Source organism: Chiloscyllium plagiosum, chromosome 41, assembly GCF_004010195.1.
Source record: "Chiloscyllium plagiosum isolate BGI_BamShark_2017 chromosome 41, ASM401019v2, whole genome shotgun sequence".
NCBI lineage: Eukaryota > Metazoa > Chordata > Chondrichthyes > Orectolobiformes > Hemiscylliidae > Chiloscyllium > Chiloscyllium plagiosum.
The window spans coordinates 14,868,320-14,882,252 of NC_057750.1; the positions used below are offsets into that span (position 1 = coordinate 14,868,320).

The window sequence follows — 13,933 nt, forward strand, 5'->3', positions numbered from 1 at the left end:
GTAGCACTGGGAGTAATCCAGATACTACTACTCTTGAGGACCTCCTTTTTAAATTTCTGCCTAACTCTCTGTAATCTCCCTTCAGAGTCTCAACCTTTTCCCTTCCAATGTCATTGGTTCCAGTGTGGACAATGACCTCCTGCTGGCCCCTCTCCCCCGTGAGAACATTCTGCACCCTCTCTGAGACATCCTTGATCCTGGCACCAGGGAAACAACACACCAATCTGCTTTTCCTCTGCTGGCCACAGAATCGTCTGTCTGTACCTCTGACTACAGAATCCCCGAACACAATTGATCTCTTGGAAGCCGACATACCCCTCATTGCATTAGAGCCAGTTTCAATACCAGAAACTTAGCTGTTCGTGCTACGTTCCCCTGAGAATCCATCACCCCCTACATTTTCCAAAACAGCATACCTGTTTGAAATGGGTATATCCACAAAAGACTCCTGCATTAACTGCCTACCTCTCTTACTCTTCCTAGAGTTAACCCATCTATGTGACTGTATCTGAGACTTTCCCGCTTTTCTATAACTGCCATCCATCACATACTATTGCTATTGCAAATTCCTTATCGCTTCTGTCTGTCTCTCCAACCAATCCACTCGATCCGATAAGATTCGCATCCAAGAGCATTTATGGCAGATGTAATCCGCAGTAACCCTTAAACTCTCTTTAAAACTCCCACATCTGACAAGAAGTACATATCACTGCAAAGGCCATTTTTGCTCCTTCACAATCGACAGACCCAGAAAATAACACCGTCTTGTTCCTCTACAAACACTGCCCCAGGTTAAATTAATAGCTATGGCTTATATTTTAAGTTTAATCAAGAGACTTATCTCCAAAAACATATAATCAAGAAAGAATCCATAATACTCACTACGGCAGCCTTTCTCTTGGACAGATTTAAAACAACAATTAACTTATCTGATTCTGTGCTGTGAACTTTGCCCAACAGTTCCACCAAGATTAGTTGTGAATTTCATTGTTTGTTAATTTTCCCAGATGCACGAATTCAAATGGTAAATGTGCAGGTTCTCGCTCTCTCTCTCCTGCACTGTCCTCATATAAAAAGATTTAGATGGAAATGTCGGTGATCTGATCAGTAAGTTTGTAGACAACACAAAATTTGGAGGTGTTGTGGAAAGTGAGGCAAATGTCAAAGCATCAGTTGGAAAGTTAGGTGGAGAAATAGCAGATAGAGTTTAATCTCAACAAGCGTGAGGTGATGAATTTTGAAGGTCAAATGCAAGAGGAAAGTATATAGTCGCTTCAATATACAGAGGGATCTTGGGATCCAAGTTGGCAGCTGCCTGGAAGTGGCAACATGAGTGGATAAGGTGGTAAAGAAGGAATAGGACAGACTTGCTTTCATCAGTCAGGGCACTGAATATAAAAGTTGCCAAATCATGTTGCAGCTGTATCAACTATACTTAGGCCACATTTGGATTATAATGTGCAGTTCTGGTCACCATACTAGAAAGGACGTGGATGCTTTGGAGAGGGTGCAAAAGGGGTTTACCAGGGTGTTGCCCGGATTGGAGTGTATTCACTATAAGGAGAGGTTGGACAAACTTGGATTGTTTTCACTTGAGCATCAGAGGCTGAGGGGTAACCTGATAGATGTACTGCATATACAGTTATAAGGGGCATGGATAGTTGGGAGTCTTTTTCCCAGGGTGGAAATGTCAAATACTAAAAGGGAATAGATTTAAGGTGAGGGGGAAAGTTTAAAGGAGATGTGCAAGGAAAGATTTTTTACAAGAGGGTGGTAGGTGCCTGGAAAATGCTGCTGGGGAGGTGACAGCAGCAGATATGATTGCAACGCTGGGGCACCATTTTGACAGATGTATGAACAGGCGGGGAATAGAAGGTCCGTATGCAGGCAGATGGGATTAGTTAAGAATAGTATCATGGTCAGCATAGACATGGTGAGCCAAAAGGCTTGTTCCTGTGCTGTACTGTTCTACATACATCTAAAGTGACTCTTCTTTCTGTTGCTCTCCACTTTGTCCTCAAGAAGAGATCTATGTAGCTTCCAGCTCTGACTGAAAAGTCAACATATTTATCTGCATTTCTCTTCTTCCAGTTCAGTCTGCTTTTGTAATTTCCAGCAATTCTACATTTCTCTTGTGGTCAATGTATGAAATTTTGCCTCTTAAAAGTCTCTATTTTCCTTCACTGGTCTTCACTCATTGTCCACAGTTCGGGACACCTGAATATCACTGAATCACAGAAATCTTACATCACAGAAAGAGGCCATTTGGCCCAACGTGCCTGCACTGGCTCGTTAAAATGAGAGCCACTACCCATCGCCAATCTCCTGCTTTCTCCCCATGTCCTTGCCTGTTATTCCTAGCCAGATAATCATCCAATGCCCCTCTTGAAATGCCTCAATTGAACTTGTCTCCACCACACTTTGAGGAAGCACATTCCATACAACTGAAATATCATGCTGATTTGGACACCCTCACACAATATCTTTTTTGAGTTTCATTTATAAGCCCTTGCGGTTAGAAACTGTTTCTGCATCACATTGCATTATAGGTTTCACACCCCTGATCTTATGCTACTTTACTCATGAACAGATTTGTCTAAAGTTTATCGTGGACACTCTCATTCCTTTGAAACTGTCCTTGCCTGAATCGATCATCTTAATTGCTCCCTAACATTGAACTCAATCATATTATGAACGTGACTTAATCTATTGGATCAATATTGATACATTAGTTATATCTGACTATTGTTCCTTATTAACCCTAATATAGCATTAACCCTTTGTTGTTTCGGAACGGACTTTGCATGAAAACTGTCTAAAACACAGGCAAGAAATCTGCTGCTTTTGGAATGTGTTCAGCTGCTTACCAGAATTTATGTGGAAGTTAAAATCAACATTATCTCCTCTATTTGCAGAATAATTAAGCAGACTCTCTGTCTTTCCAATGCAGTAAGACAGAGCAGTTCTCTGCCTCTGTTTACAGAGTAATTTAGCACGCTGTACTGCACATTCATCTAAATTTCTGCATTTATGCCACTCCAAATTGCTACTAGAGAACCTAAACAAGATTCCAACTTTTCTCAAATCCGTTTCTGTATCGCTTAGTTTCTCCTTTATGTTAGTCCCCAAAGCACAATTAATAACTATTATTCCACTCATTTCTATTTCACTTGTTTTAAAGCTTCTGGGCAAAAGTTAGGACTGCAGATGCTGGAAACCAGAGGCAAAAGCCCTTCATAGGAATAGAGGCAGGAAGCCTCCAGGGTGGAGAGATAAATGGGGGGTTTGCCCGAAACGTCAATTTTCCTGCTCCTCGGATGCTGCCTGACCTGCTGTGCTTTTCCAGCACCACTCTGATCTAAACTTAAAGCTTCTGGGTCAAATCCCAGTCTACAACTTACTCTCATCTCTCTGTTGTTCCACATTCCGAAAGCCTGGATTTTAACACATCTCTGTACAGAAAACTGACAGGCTGAAGGGGATTACAGGTTGCAATCTAAATGGGGGTTTCTGGGTGGTTTATCGAGAATAACACATACCCAAGAGTTAGATAGAATCTGGAATCTCATCAAGTTGGCTTAAATCAGGAAAGGTATCATTGCTATGTCACTGGGCTGGTAATTTATTAGCCCATGCTAATGTGCTGGGGACATGGGTTCAAATCCGTTCACCTGGGCCGGTGGAATATATATTCAATTAATAAATCAGATCAAAAGCTAATCTCAGTGACAGTGGCCATGAAACTATCATTGATTGCTGTAAAATCCCATCTGAATCGCTAATATCCCCTTAGGAAAGGAAATCTGCCATCCTTGCCCAGTCCAGCCTATATGTGACTCCAGACCCACAGTGACGCAGTTGATTCCTGACAGCCCTTTGAAATGGGCCTGGCACGCTGTTCAAGGGCAATTAGGGGCAGCAACAAAGGCTGGCTTTACATCTTGCATGAGAAAACGGTTCTGATTAACTGGCAAGTCGACTGTGATTGGTCAATTACAAAGAGGGTTTGGTCAATTGGGCCAATGGGCTGAGGAGTGGCAGATGGAGTTTGATTTGGAGAAAGGCGAGGTGCTGCAGTTTGGTAAAACAAACGAGGGCAGGGCGTACACAGCTAATGGTCAGGCCCGAGGCAGGTTTGTGCAACAGAGACCTAGGGGTGCAGGTACATTGTTCTTTGAAATTTGTGTCACAGGTAGGGAGGGTGGTTAAGGAGGCATTTGGCATGCTTGCCTTCACTGCTCAGTCCTTTGAGTATAGGAGCTAGGATGGCATGCAGAAGGTGGTATAGGACGTTGGTGAAGCCACTTCTAGAACACTGTGTGCAATTCTGGTCGCCCTGTTATAAGAAGGGTAGTATTTTCCAAGATGGCAGCAGTGGCAGGGTAAGACGTGTCCGGGCTCAATTCCTGTATGTTCCTGCTCATCTGGCCAGCTGCATACTTCTTTGTTCTTGCTTTTTGTTTTGTTTCTTCATTTCTCTTTTGTGTCAAAGTTCACCTTTTTTTCTTTCCTGTGGCTGTGGTGGAGGAAGGCGGTTGTGAGGGCCTGCGGTGATGGCAGCGATGGTGGCGGCAGTGCGGTGGATTCGGATGCCCAGCCTCGTGGCCAGAGGTGGTCGCGGCTTTATCGAAGGCTTCGTGGTCGGTGGGTGTGGTCAGTCCCCCCTGGCAGCAGTGAGGCGCTCTCACCAGTGAAAGCATGGTCATTCCAATTCATCCATCACGGCTATGGTGGCAATTTGGCAACTTCATGTGGAGTCTTGGTGGGTCCGGTCTGTTCCTTCTTGCTGTGGCAGCCATGGTGAGGCTTTGATGTGGGCTTTGGCGGTGTAGTGGGCCTGGTCCTGAATTCCTTGCTTTAGCACCCACAGGGGTGGGGATTTAATGGGGAGTTTCAAGGGTGGTTTATCGAGAATAACAGCTACCCAGGAGTGAGTTAGAATCTGGAATCTAATCAAGGGGTTCAAGGCAGTGTGAATCAGGAAAGGTGGTGGTGTCAGCAGGGTGCTACATCGCCATGGAGAGAACAGGAGATGAACTTTGTCCTAACTTTCTCTCAATTATTTCTCCTTATAATTTGAGTAATTTAAAATAGCGCTGAATTGTGGCCACTTCTACAAATACAACGGACAATAAATTGTTATACAGTTCTATTATTAAATTGGAGAGGGTGCAGAAAAGATTTACCAGGCTGTTGCCAGGGCTGGAGGGCTTCAGTTATAAGGAGAGACTGGGATTATTTTGCACTGGAGTGTAGGAGGTTGAGGGGGGGGAACCTCGTAGAGGTTTATAAAATCATGAGGGATAGAGATAAGGGGAACATCAAAGGTCTATTCATTGAGTGGGGGATTTCAAAACTAGAGGAGATATTTTTAAGGTGAGATGGGCAAGATTTAAAAGAGGTGTGGGTGGGGGGTTGTAACCTTTTCACACAGAGGGTGGTATGTAGATGGAATGAACTGCCGACGGAAGTGGTAGGTGCAGATACAGTTTCAACAGTTAAAAGACATTTAGATAACTACATGAATAGGAAACTTTTAGAGGGATATGGGCCAAATGCAGCCAAGTGGGACGAGCTTAATACGGGGAAACCTGGTCGCCATGGACTAGTTGGACTGAAGGGTCTGTTTCCATGCTGTCTGACTCCATGACTCTGTGACTCAACCAGTCTGCATCCTTTCTTCAAACATTATAAATTATTGCCCCCTTCAAAATGTGACATTCTTGCATCCATCCTGATGAATGCAAGACAAAAAGCTTCAAAAGGATTTCTCATTTTATAAATACAACAGAAAAGTTCACAATTTGCACAGTTACTTAAGACAATAAAAGGACAGCAGCTGAGTGGTTCTTTGAAAAATACCTTCCATTTCGACAACAATCACATCGTATGCATTCGAGCAGTGTGGTGAATGTTTAGTCATTCCCGCTCTCCCTCCTTCCCTCTCCTCTGGACATAGTCCACTCTGCACCACCCGCGTCATAACCATTCCTGATTAATCCCCCTTCCTCAGACCAACCCCCAGCCCATGAAAGTCCCTGTTACCCACCTCCTGACAGCTCTGGAGGAACTGCTGTAGCTCCCATTGGACAGCCAGGCGCTCCAACCAATCATGAGCCAGCTTGTAATTCTGTTGGCTCCTGCAAACAAAATGAAGGATGGTGAGTTCTGGCCTCAGGGGAGGGGTAACCTTCAAAAATTATCAGCGTGACTCAGCACAGAACGCAGCTCCAGAAAGTGCAACTGTCATTTAAAAAAAACCTCCCAGGAACAGCACACTCGGAAACTTCTGACAGATACTTGTGACGATGCTGTTACTTTAAAAAGGTTATTTTGTCCTGGGGTTTTTTTTTGAGAGATTGTAAAGGAGAGGTGCTGCAGTGGCTACGGAAGCCTTTAGGTTTTTTTAAAACAGTTGTAACAATGGAAGGGGAGTAGCCAGTTCTCACAAATCAAGCTTTCTAGACTTTTTTTTAAACCATAGCAGCCAAAAGCTTTTTGGGTCCCAGAACAGTGGGAGCTTCAGCAAATTGATTCCAAGCTGTTACTCTTTCTGAAATCTCTCTTGATGTTGTTTCCTCCTGGATTGGAGAACTGCATGAAAGAATCTATATCTGAATTTGCCTTTTTGCAAAGGTTGTGTCTTTGGGCTGTTACAATATTGGAACAGTTAATTAGCTGTAGGTTAATTAGTATCATTCAGTTCAGTTTCCCAATAGTTGAGTTATTCTAAATTCCTCTTCCTTTTGTTTGTATTTTAACGATAGTGTTTAAATAAATTGTTTTGTTTAACGTCGAGTAGTTTGACTAGTTGCATCACATGTGGAACACATTTAACTATGAAATAAGAAAAGATGAGGGTCTAGGCTACCATCTTAAAATATTTTGAGGGGGTCTGGTCTGGCCCAGAATACACTTCACACTCCGCTGTTGATTTGCCCACTATCGTTGACATGAAGCTCCCTCCAGGTCAAGTTAACCCCTGGATCAGAATCATTTGCTTTTGTCAAACATGGGCAAAAAGCAACACCACCAGCCATTCAATGAGGTCACAACCCATTTGTACCTTAGCTCCACACCTCAGAATATCCTTCAACTAATATAAAAATTAACATCGAAACACAGGAAAATAGGAGCTAGAGTTGGCCCAGTTGGCACTTCAGGCCTGCTTCACCATTCAATATGATCATGGCTGATCATCCAACTCAATACCATGTTCCCGCTTTCTCGCCATACTTTTTGATCCTTTTAGTCCCAGAAACTATATCTGCTGCCTCACAGCGCCAGAGACCCGGGTTCAATTCCCGCCTCAGGCGACTGACTGTGTGGAGTTTGCACGTTCTCCCCGTGTTTGCGTGGGTTTCCTCCGGGTGCTCCAGTTTCCTCCCACAGTCCAAAGATGTGCAGGGTCAGGTGAATTGGCCATGCTAAATTGCCCGTAGTGTTAGGTAAGGGGTAAATGTAGGGGTATGGGTGGGTTTCGCTTCGGCGGGTCGGTGTGGACTTGTTGGGCTGAAGGGCCTGTTTCCACACTGTAATCTAATCTAATCTAACTCCTTCTTGAAAACATTCAATGTTTTGGTTTCAAACGCTTTCTGTAGCTGAGAATTACACAGGCTCACCGCTCTCTGGGTGAAGACATTACTCCTCACCTCAGTCCTAAATAGTCAACTTCATATCCCTAACTTGTTTCTGAACACCCCCCAATCCATGGGAACATCAATCCTGTGAGCACCCTGTCTAGTCTTGGTGGAATCTTACAGGTTTCTATCCCGCTTCATTCTTCTAAACTCCAGTGAAAATAGGCCTCACCAATCCAGTCTCTTTTCATATCTCAGGAACCAGTTTGGTAAATCTTTGTTATACTCTTAACATAGCCAGAATACCCTTCCTCAGGTGAGGAGACCAAACTTGCACACAGGCCTGATCTCCGCAAGGCCCTGTACAATTGCGGGACAACACCCTCGGTTCCTGTACTCGAATCCTCTCACTATGAATGCCAACATACCATTTGCCTTTTTTGCCACCTGCCTGCTTAATTGCAGCAACATTATAACTCCTAATCATGGAAGTTGTAAATTAACTCTCAGTTATTTCAGTGCGAGAATTTAACTTGTCTTTACGTGGAGATGTGTTTCCTGCCATTTAATCCTAAACAGCTGCATGACAGAGGAGTTAGCTTCCCTCTACATCCCCGAGTGACTCCTTTAACCATCTTCATTAAATCGCCCTTTAATCTGTAATAAGCAGGGAATTCTACACTAATTTGTATAATGGTACACTCATAATCCCCTTGGTTAGGCCTGGCATTATTAAAGTGAATCTTCATCTGCATTATTAATAAATACAGTGAAAACTGAGGTCCCCAGTCCAGGTCCTGGGCTAAATAGATGTCCATTTAAGACATCCTGCCACTCAGCGTACGGGCCCTTTATAAGATCATAAGGACATAAAAATAGCAGCAGGAGTAGGCCATCCAGTCCCTCGGGCCTGCTCCACCATTCAGAAAGATCATGGCCAATCCTCTCATGAACTCAGGTGCACTTACCCGCCCACTCACCATAACCCTTGATTCCTTTACTGTTCAAAACATCGATCTAACTTTGCCTTCAAAACATTCAATGAGGTAGTCTCCACTGCTTCATTGGGCAGGGGATTCCTCAGATTCACAACCCTTTGCGGGGGAAGACGTTCCTCCTCAGCTCAGTCCTGAATCTGCTCCCCTTTATTTTGAGGCTATGCTCCTGGGAAAAAAAAGTCCCACAATCCCCTTATAAACTCAAATCCTCCACTCCCGGCAATGTCCTTGTAAAACTTTTCTGAACGCTCTCCAATTTAATAGTATCCTTCCTTATCGAAAGGCAGCCATACGGCGAGATCCTGACAATATGGGAAAAGGGGCTTTCAATTTCCACCCTCAGTCCAAAGATGTGCTGGTTAGGGTGGATTGGCCATGTTAAATTATCCCATAGTGCCCAGGGATGTGCAGGTTAGGGTGGATTGGCCATGCTAAATTATCCCATAGTGCCCAGGGATGTGCAGGTTAGGGTGGATTGGCCATGTTAAATTATCCCATAGTGCCCAGAGATGTGCAGGTTAGGGTGGATTGGCCATGTTAAATTATCCCATAGTGCCCAGGGATGTGCAGGTTAGGGTGGATTGGCCATGTTAAAATATCCCATAGTGCCCAGGGATGTGCTGGTTAGGGTGGATTGGCCATGTTAAATTATCCCATAGTGCCCAGGGATGTGCAGGTTAGGGTGGATTGGCCATGCTAAATTATCCCATAGTGCCCAGGGATGTGCAGGTTAGGGTGGACTGGTTGTGTTAAATTATTCCATAGTGCCCAGAGATGTGCAGGTTAGGGCGGATTGACCATGTTAAACTATCCCATAGAGCCCAGGGATGTGCAGGTTAGGGTGGATTGGCCATGCTAAATTATCCCATAGTGCCCAGGCATGTGCAGGTTAGGGTGGATTGGCCATGTTAAATTATCCCATAGTGCCCAGGGATGTGCAGGTTAGGGTGGATTGGCCATGCTAAATTATCCCATAGTGCCCAGGGATGTGCAGGTTAGGGTGGATTGGCCATGCTAAATTATCCCATAGTGCCCAGGGATGTGCAGGTTAGGGTGGATTGGCCATGCTAAATTATCCCATAGTGCCCAGGGATGTGCAGGTTAGGGTGGATTGGCCATGCTAAATTATCCCATAGTGCCCAGGGATGTGCAGGTTAGGGTGGATTGGCCATGCTAAATTATCCCATAGTGCCCAGGGATGTGCAGGTTAGGGTGGATTGGCCATGCTAAATTATCCCATAGTGCCCAGGGATGTGCAGGTTAGGGTGGATTGGCCATGCTAAATTATCCCATAGTGCCCAGGGATGTGCAGGTTAGGGTGGATTGGCCATGCTAAATTATCCCATAGTGCCCAGGGATGTGCAGGTTAGGGTGGATTGGCCATGCTAAATTATCCCATAGTGCCCAGGGATGTGCAGGTTAGGGTGGATTGGCCATGCTAAATTATCCCATAGTGCCCAGGGATGTGCAGGTTAGGGTGGATTGGCCATGCTAAATTATCCCATAGTGCCCAGGGATGTGCAGGTTAGGGTGGATTGGCCATGTTAAATTATCCCATAGTGCCCAGGGATGTGCAGGTTGGGGTGGATTGGCCATGTTAAATTATCCCATAGTGCCCAGGGATGTGCAGGTTGGGGTGGATTGGCCATGTTAAATTATCCCATAGTGCCCAGGGATGTGCAGGTTGGGGTGGATTGGCCATGTTAAATTATCCCATAGTGCCCAGAGATGTGCAGGTTAGGGTGGATTGGCCATGTTAAATTATCCCATAGTGCCCAGGGATGTGCAGGTTAGGGTGGATTGGCCATGTTAAATTATCCCATAGTGCCCAGAGATGTGCAGGTTAGGGCGGATTGACCATGTTAAATTATCCCATAGAGCCCAGGGATGTGCAGGTTAGGGTGGATTGGACATGTTAAATTATCCCATAGTGCCCAGGGATGTGCAGGTTGGGGTGGATTGGCCATGTTAAATTATCCCATAGTGCCCAGGGATGTGCAGGTTAGGGTGGATTGGCCATGTTAAATTATCCCATAGTGCCCAGGGATGTGCAGGTTAGGGCGGATTGACCATGTTAAATTATCCCATAGTGCCCAGGGATGTGCAGGTTAGGGTGGATTGGCCATGTTAAATTATCCCATAGTGCCCAGGGATGTGCAGGTTAGGGCGGATTGACCATGTTAAATTATCCCATAGTGCCCAGGGATGTGCAGGTTAGGGTGGATTGACCATGTTAAATTATCCCATAGTGCCCAGGGATGTACAGGTTAGGGCGGATTGACCATGTTAAATTATCCCATAGTGCCCAGGGATGTGCAGGTTAGGGCGGATTGACCATGTTAAATTGTCCCTAATGTCCAAGGATGTGCAGATGTTGGCACTCGTTAGGAGCATAGTCACGGACATTGCTGTCCAAGAGCTGGTCACTCCACCCTCTCGGCTCACAGGTACCAGAGTACTGAGCCTACACTGCTCTCACACTAGACAATTGTTAGCTGTGGGAAATGCAGGGTTACAGGTATAGGGTGGGCCGTGGAGAGACCGTGTGGACTCAGTGGGCCACATGGCCTGATTCCACGCTGTAGCAATTCTATGATTCTAAGGGAGCACTGTCCCCATAAATCGCACAGTCAGTTTAGCTTACATTAACTGCCCAGTGTTCAATAACATTAAGACAGAGCAACCCAATTCTTATCTTATTCTGACTCACATTTCAAGGTTTAAAAAATGCAATCAACCCATACTGTGGGCGTAAAAGTTGCAAATGACACTCTGCTTTATCTTGTCTCCCTCAGCTCCGGTACAACCAGAACCATTCACTTCTAACTATTACTTTTTTTTATTGGGTTAGGAAGCTGTGCAGGGGAGGAGCAGAAGCTGAGAGGAGGGTGCGGGGAGGGGGAGGCAAAGTGTTTCAAGGCATTTTAAAGAACCCCCCCCCCCACTTTTAAACTGGCTTCCTTGAAACAGCAGCCAGTTTCAATGACTGACCAGTTAGGTCACAGTTGCTGTTGGACATCACCAGCAAGGATTTAAAGGAACCTTGCAGATGTTGACACTCATTAGGGGTATAACCATGGACATGCCGTCCAAGAGCTGATCACTCCACCCTCTCAGCTCACAGGTACCAGAGTACTGAGCCTACACTGCTCTCACACTAGACATTCGTTCGATGTCAGCTGCAGCAGTGTGTCCAGTTGGTGCCGCATTATAGAAACCATGTAAACACATTGGAGAGAGTGCAGAAGAATGGTTCTGGAGATATGTAACTCCAGGCACGGAGAACAATTGGAGACTGTTCCCCTTGCCGAGAAGGCCTCTCAGAGGACATCTCATGCAAGTTTTCGAGGTCACGGTCAGAGTATTTGGGGAAAGAAAACTGCTTCTGATTGTAAAAGGATCAAGAACCAGAGGGTACGGTTTTAAAATCATTTGTAAATGGAGCGAATGTGAGGGCAGGCTTTCTCACATCGCGATTGGTTAGGGTGTGGGAGTATCGATGGAGGCAGGGTCAACTGAGGCATTCAAGAGGGGCCATTGGATGGTTATGATTAGATTCCCAACAGTGTGGAAACGGGCCCTTCAGCCCAACAGGTCTACACCGACCCTCCGAACAGCAACCCACACCCCTCTGACTAATGCGCTACGGGCAATTTAGCATGGCCAATCCACCCTGACCTACACATCTTTGGACTGTGGGAGGAAACCAGAGCACCCGGAGGAAACCCATGCAGACACGGGGAGAATGTGCAAACTCCACACAGACAGTCGCCCGAGACTGGAATTGAACCTGGGACCCTGGTGCTGTGAAGCAGTACTGCTAAACACTGAGCCATAGTGCCACCTTAATAGGTGATCTTAATGGGAATAATGAGCAGGGCCACAGGGAAAAGGCAGGGGAATGGGCACTAAATCGCAATGCCTGTTGGGAGAGCCAATGTAGACATGATGGGCCAAATGGCCTCCTTCTGCACTGTAATAACTCTGTGACTCCAAGCATTGGGAGCTACAGTTTGAGAGACTCTGAATGAAGACTTTATCATTACAGTCAATCTCAACCACTACCATTTAAAGGGAAGTAGTGGCATAGTGGTAATGTCAGTGGACTTGTAATCAGGAGGCCCAGCTAATAGTCTAGGGTCACGAGTTCAAATCCTACCAATTCATAAATCTGGAATTGAAGATTAATTTCAGTGATGGTAGCCAGGGAGGTTTCATCGTTATAAAAACCCTTCTGGTCCACCCAGGTAGGCAGGGAACTCGGCCTTCTTTGTGATTAGGAGAACGCAGGGTGGTACAGGTGGTGAGGTGCCATACCTGATGGTGATGGACTTGGTTTGCTCGTCAATCTTCTCCTGGTAGATGCTGCCAGCCTTCACCAGCTGCCCTCCTGCCTCCACCACCGTGTTGATCTTCTGCAGGTTAATCTCCAGAGTCACCAGGAAATCCCGGTGCCTCTTGATCGCCGTCTCCGCTGCCTCCAGCGACACGGGCACTTCGAGTTGGGCCAACACCGACTCCTGGGCACAGGATGGACAACCAGCAGAGTGAAGTCGGAGCACCCCACCATTCGCTGAGCCCACCCCCTCCACAAACATGAACAGTGAATCCCAGTAGCTCAGGTTTATGGGGGGGATGGTGACGCAGTGACAGTACCGCTGGATTGGTAACAACCTGGGGCCACGGGTTTGAATCCCTCCCACAGGAACCAATGAATAAATCTGGAATTCAAAGGCAGCCTCAAGTGCCAGTGACTGCTATCATCGACCTAACTCCCATCCTCACCTGGGCTGGCCTTCATGTGACGCCAGACCCACAGCGATATGGTCGACTCTTAGCTGCCCTCTGGGATGTTGTTCGTGGGATGTGGGTGTCTTAAAAACTGACTCTTCCTTATCCATCCCAGAGGGCAGTTAAGAGTCAGCCACATCAAACAAGCAAAAAGCTCTGCCCATCTTTATCCCTGAGCTACTCAGGAAAAAACCAAGGAAGGCCATCACTGCACAGCAGGCTGCCTCTGGTTTCATAGTGGGGCCATTGATATCATTCAAGAGCCCTGGGTCACCGTGGAGACAGTAGCGTGGAGCTCACTATCTACTGGCCAGCAGTGCGTCACCATCTCCCCATAAACCTGACCAGAGTGTGGGAGGTGAGGAGGTCAGAAGGCAGGTCACAGGTCGGCTGGAAGGGAGGTCAGAGGGTGACACAGAGGGGAGTGGAGGGCAGGTTGGAGGGATAATGGAGGGAGGTCAGAAGGGGGCGGGGTAATGGAGGCGAGGTCGGAGGTTGGTCATAGGGATAGTGGAGGGGAGGTTCCAGTGAGGAGTAGGGGATGGGAGGTCACCATGAGGGGTA

At 46.2% G+C, this 13,933-nt stretch overlaps 1 protein-coding gene across 1 annotated transcript in view; it reads right to left on the reverse strand.

The window, feature by feature from the left end:
* Positions 1-13,933, reverse strand: part of LOC122542711 (spectrin beta chain, non-erythrocytic 4-like) — a 216,701-nt gene that overhangs the window by 133,602 nt on the left and 69,166 nt on the right. Inside the window, exons 14-15 of the mRNA XM_043680691.1 lie at positions 12,896-13,098; positions 6,050-6,140 (exon numbers count right to left, since the gene is read on the reverse strand). Of these exons, the coding sequence (XP_043536626.1) occupies positions 6,050-6,140; positions 12,896-13,098 (294 nt within the window). The remainder of the gene's footprint in view (positions 1-6,049; positions 6,141-12,895; positions 13,099-13,933) is intronic.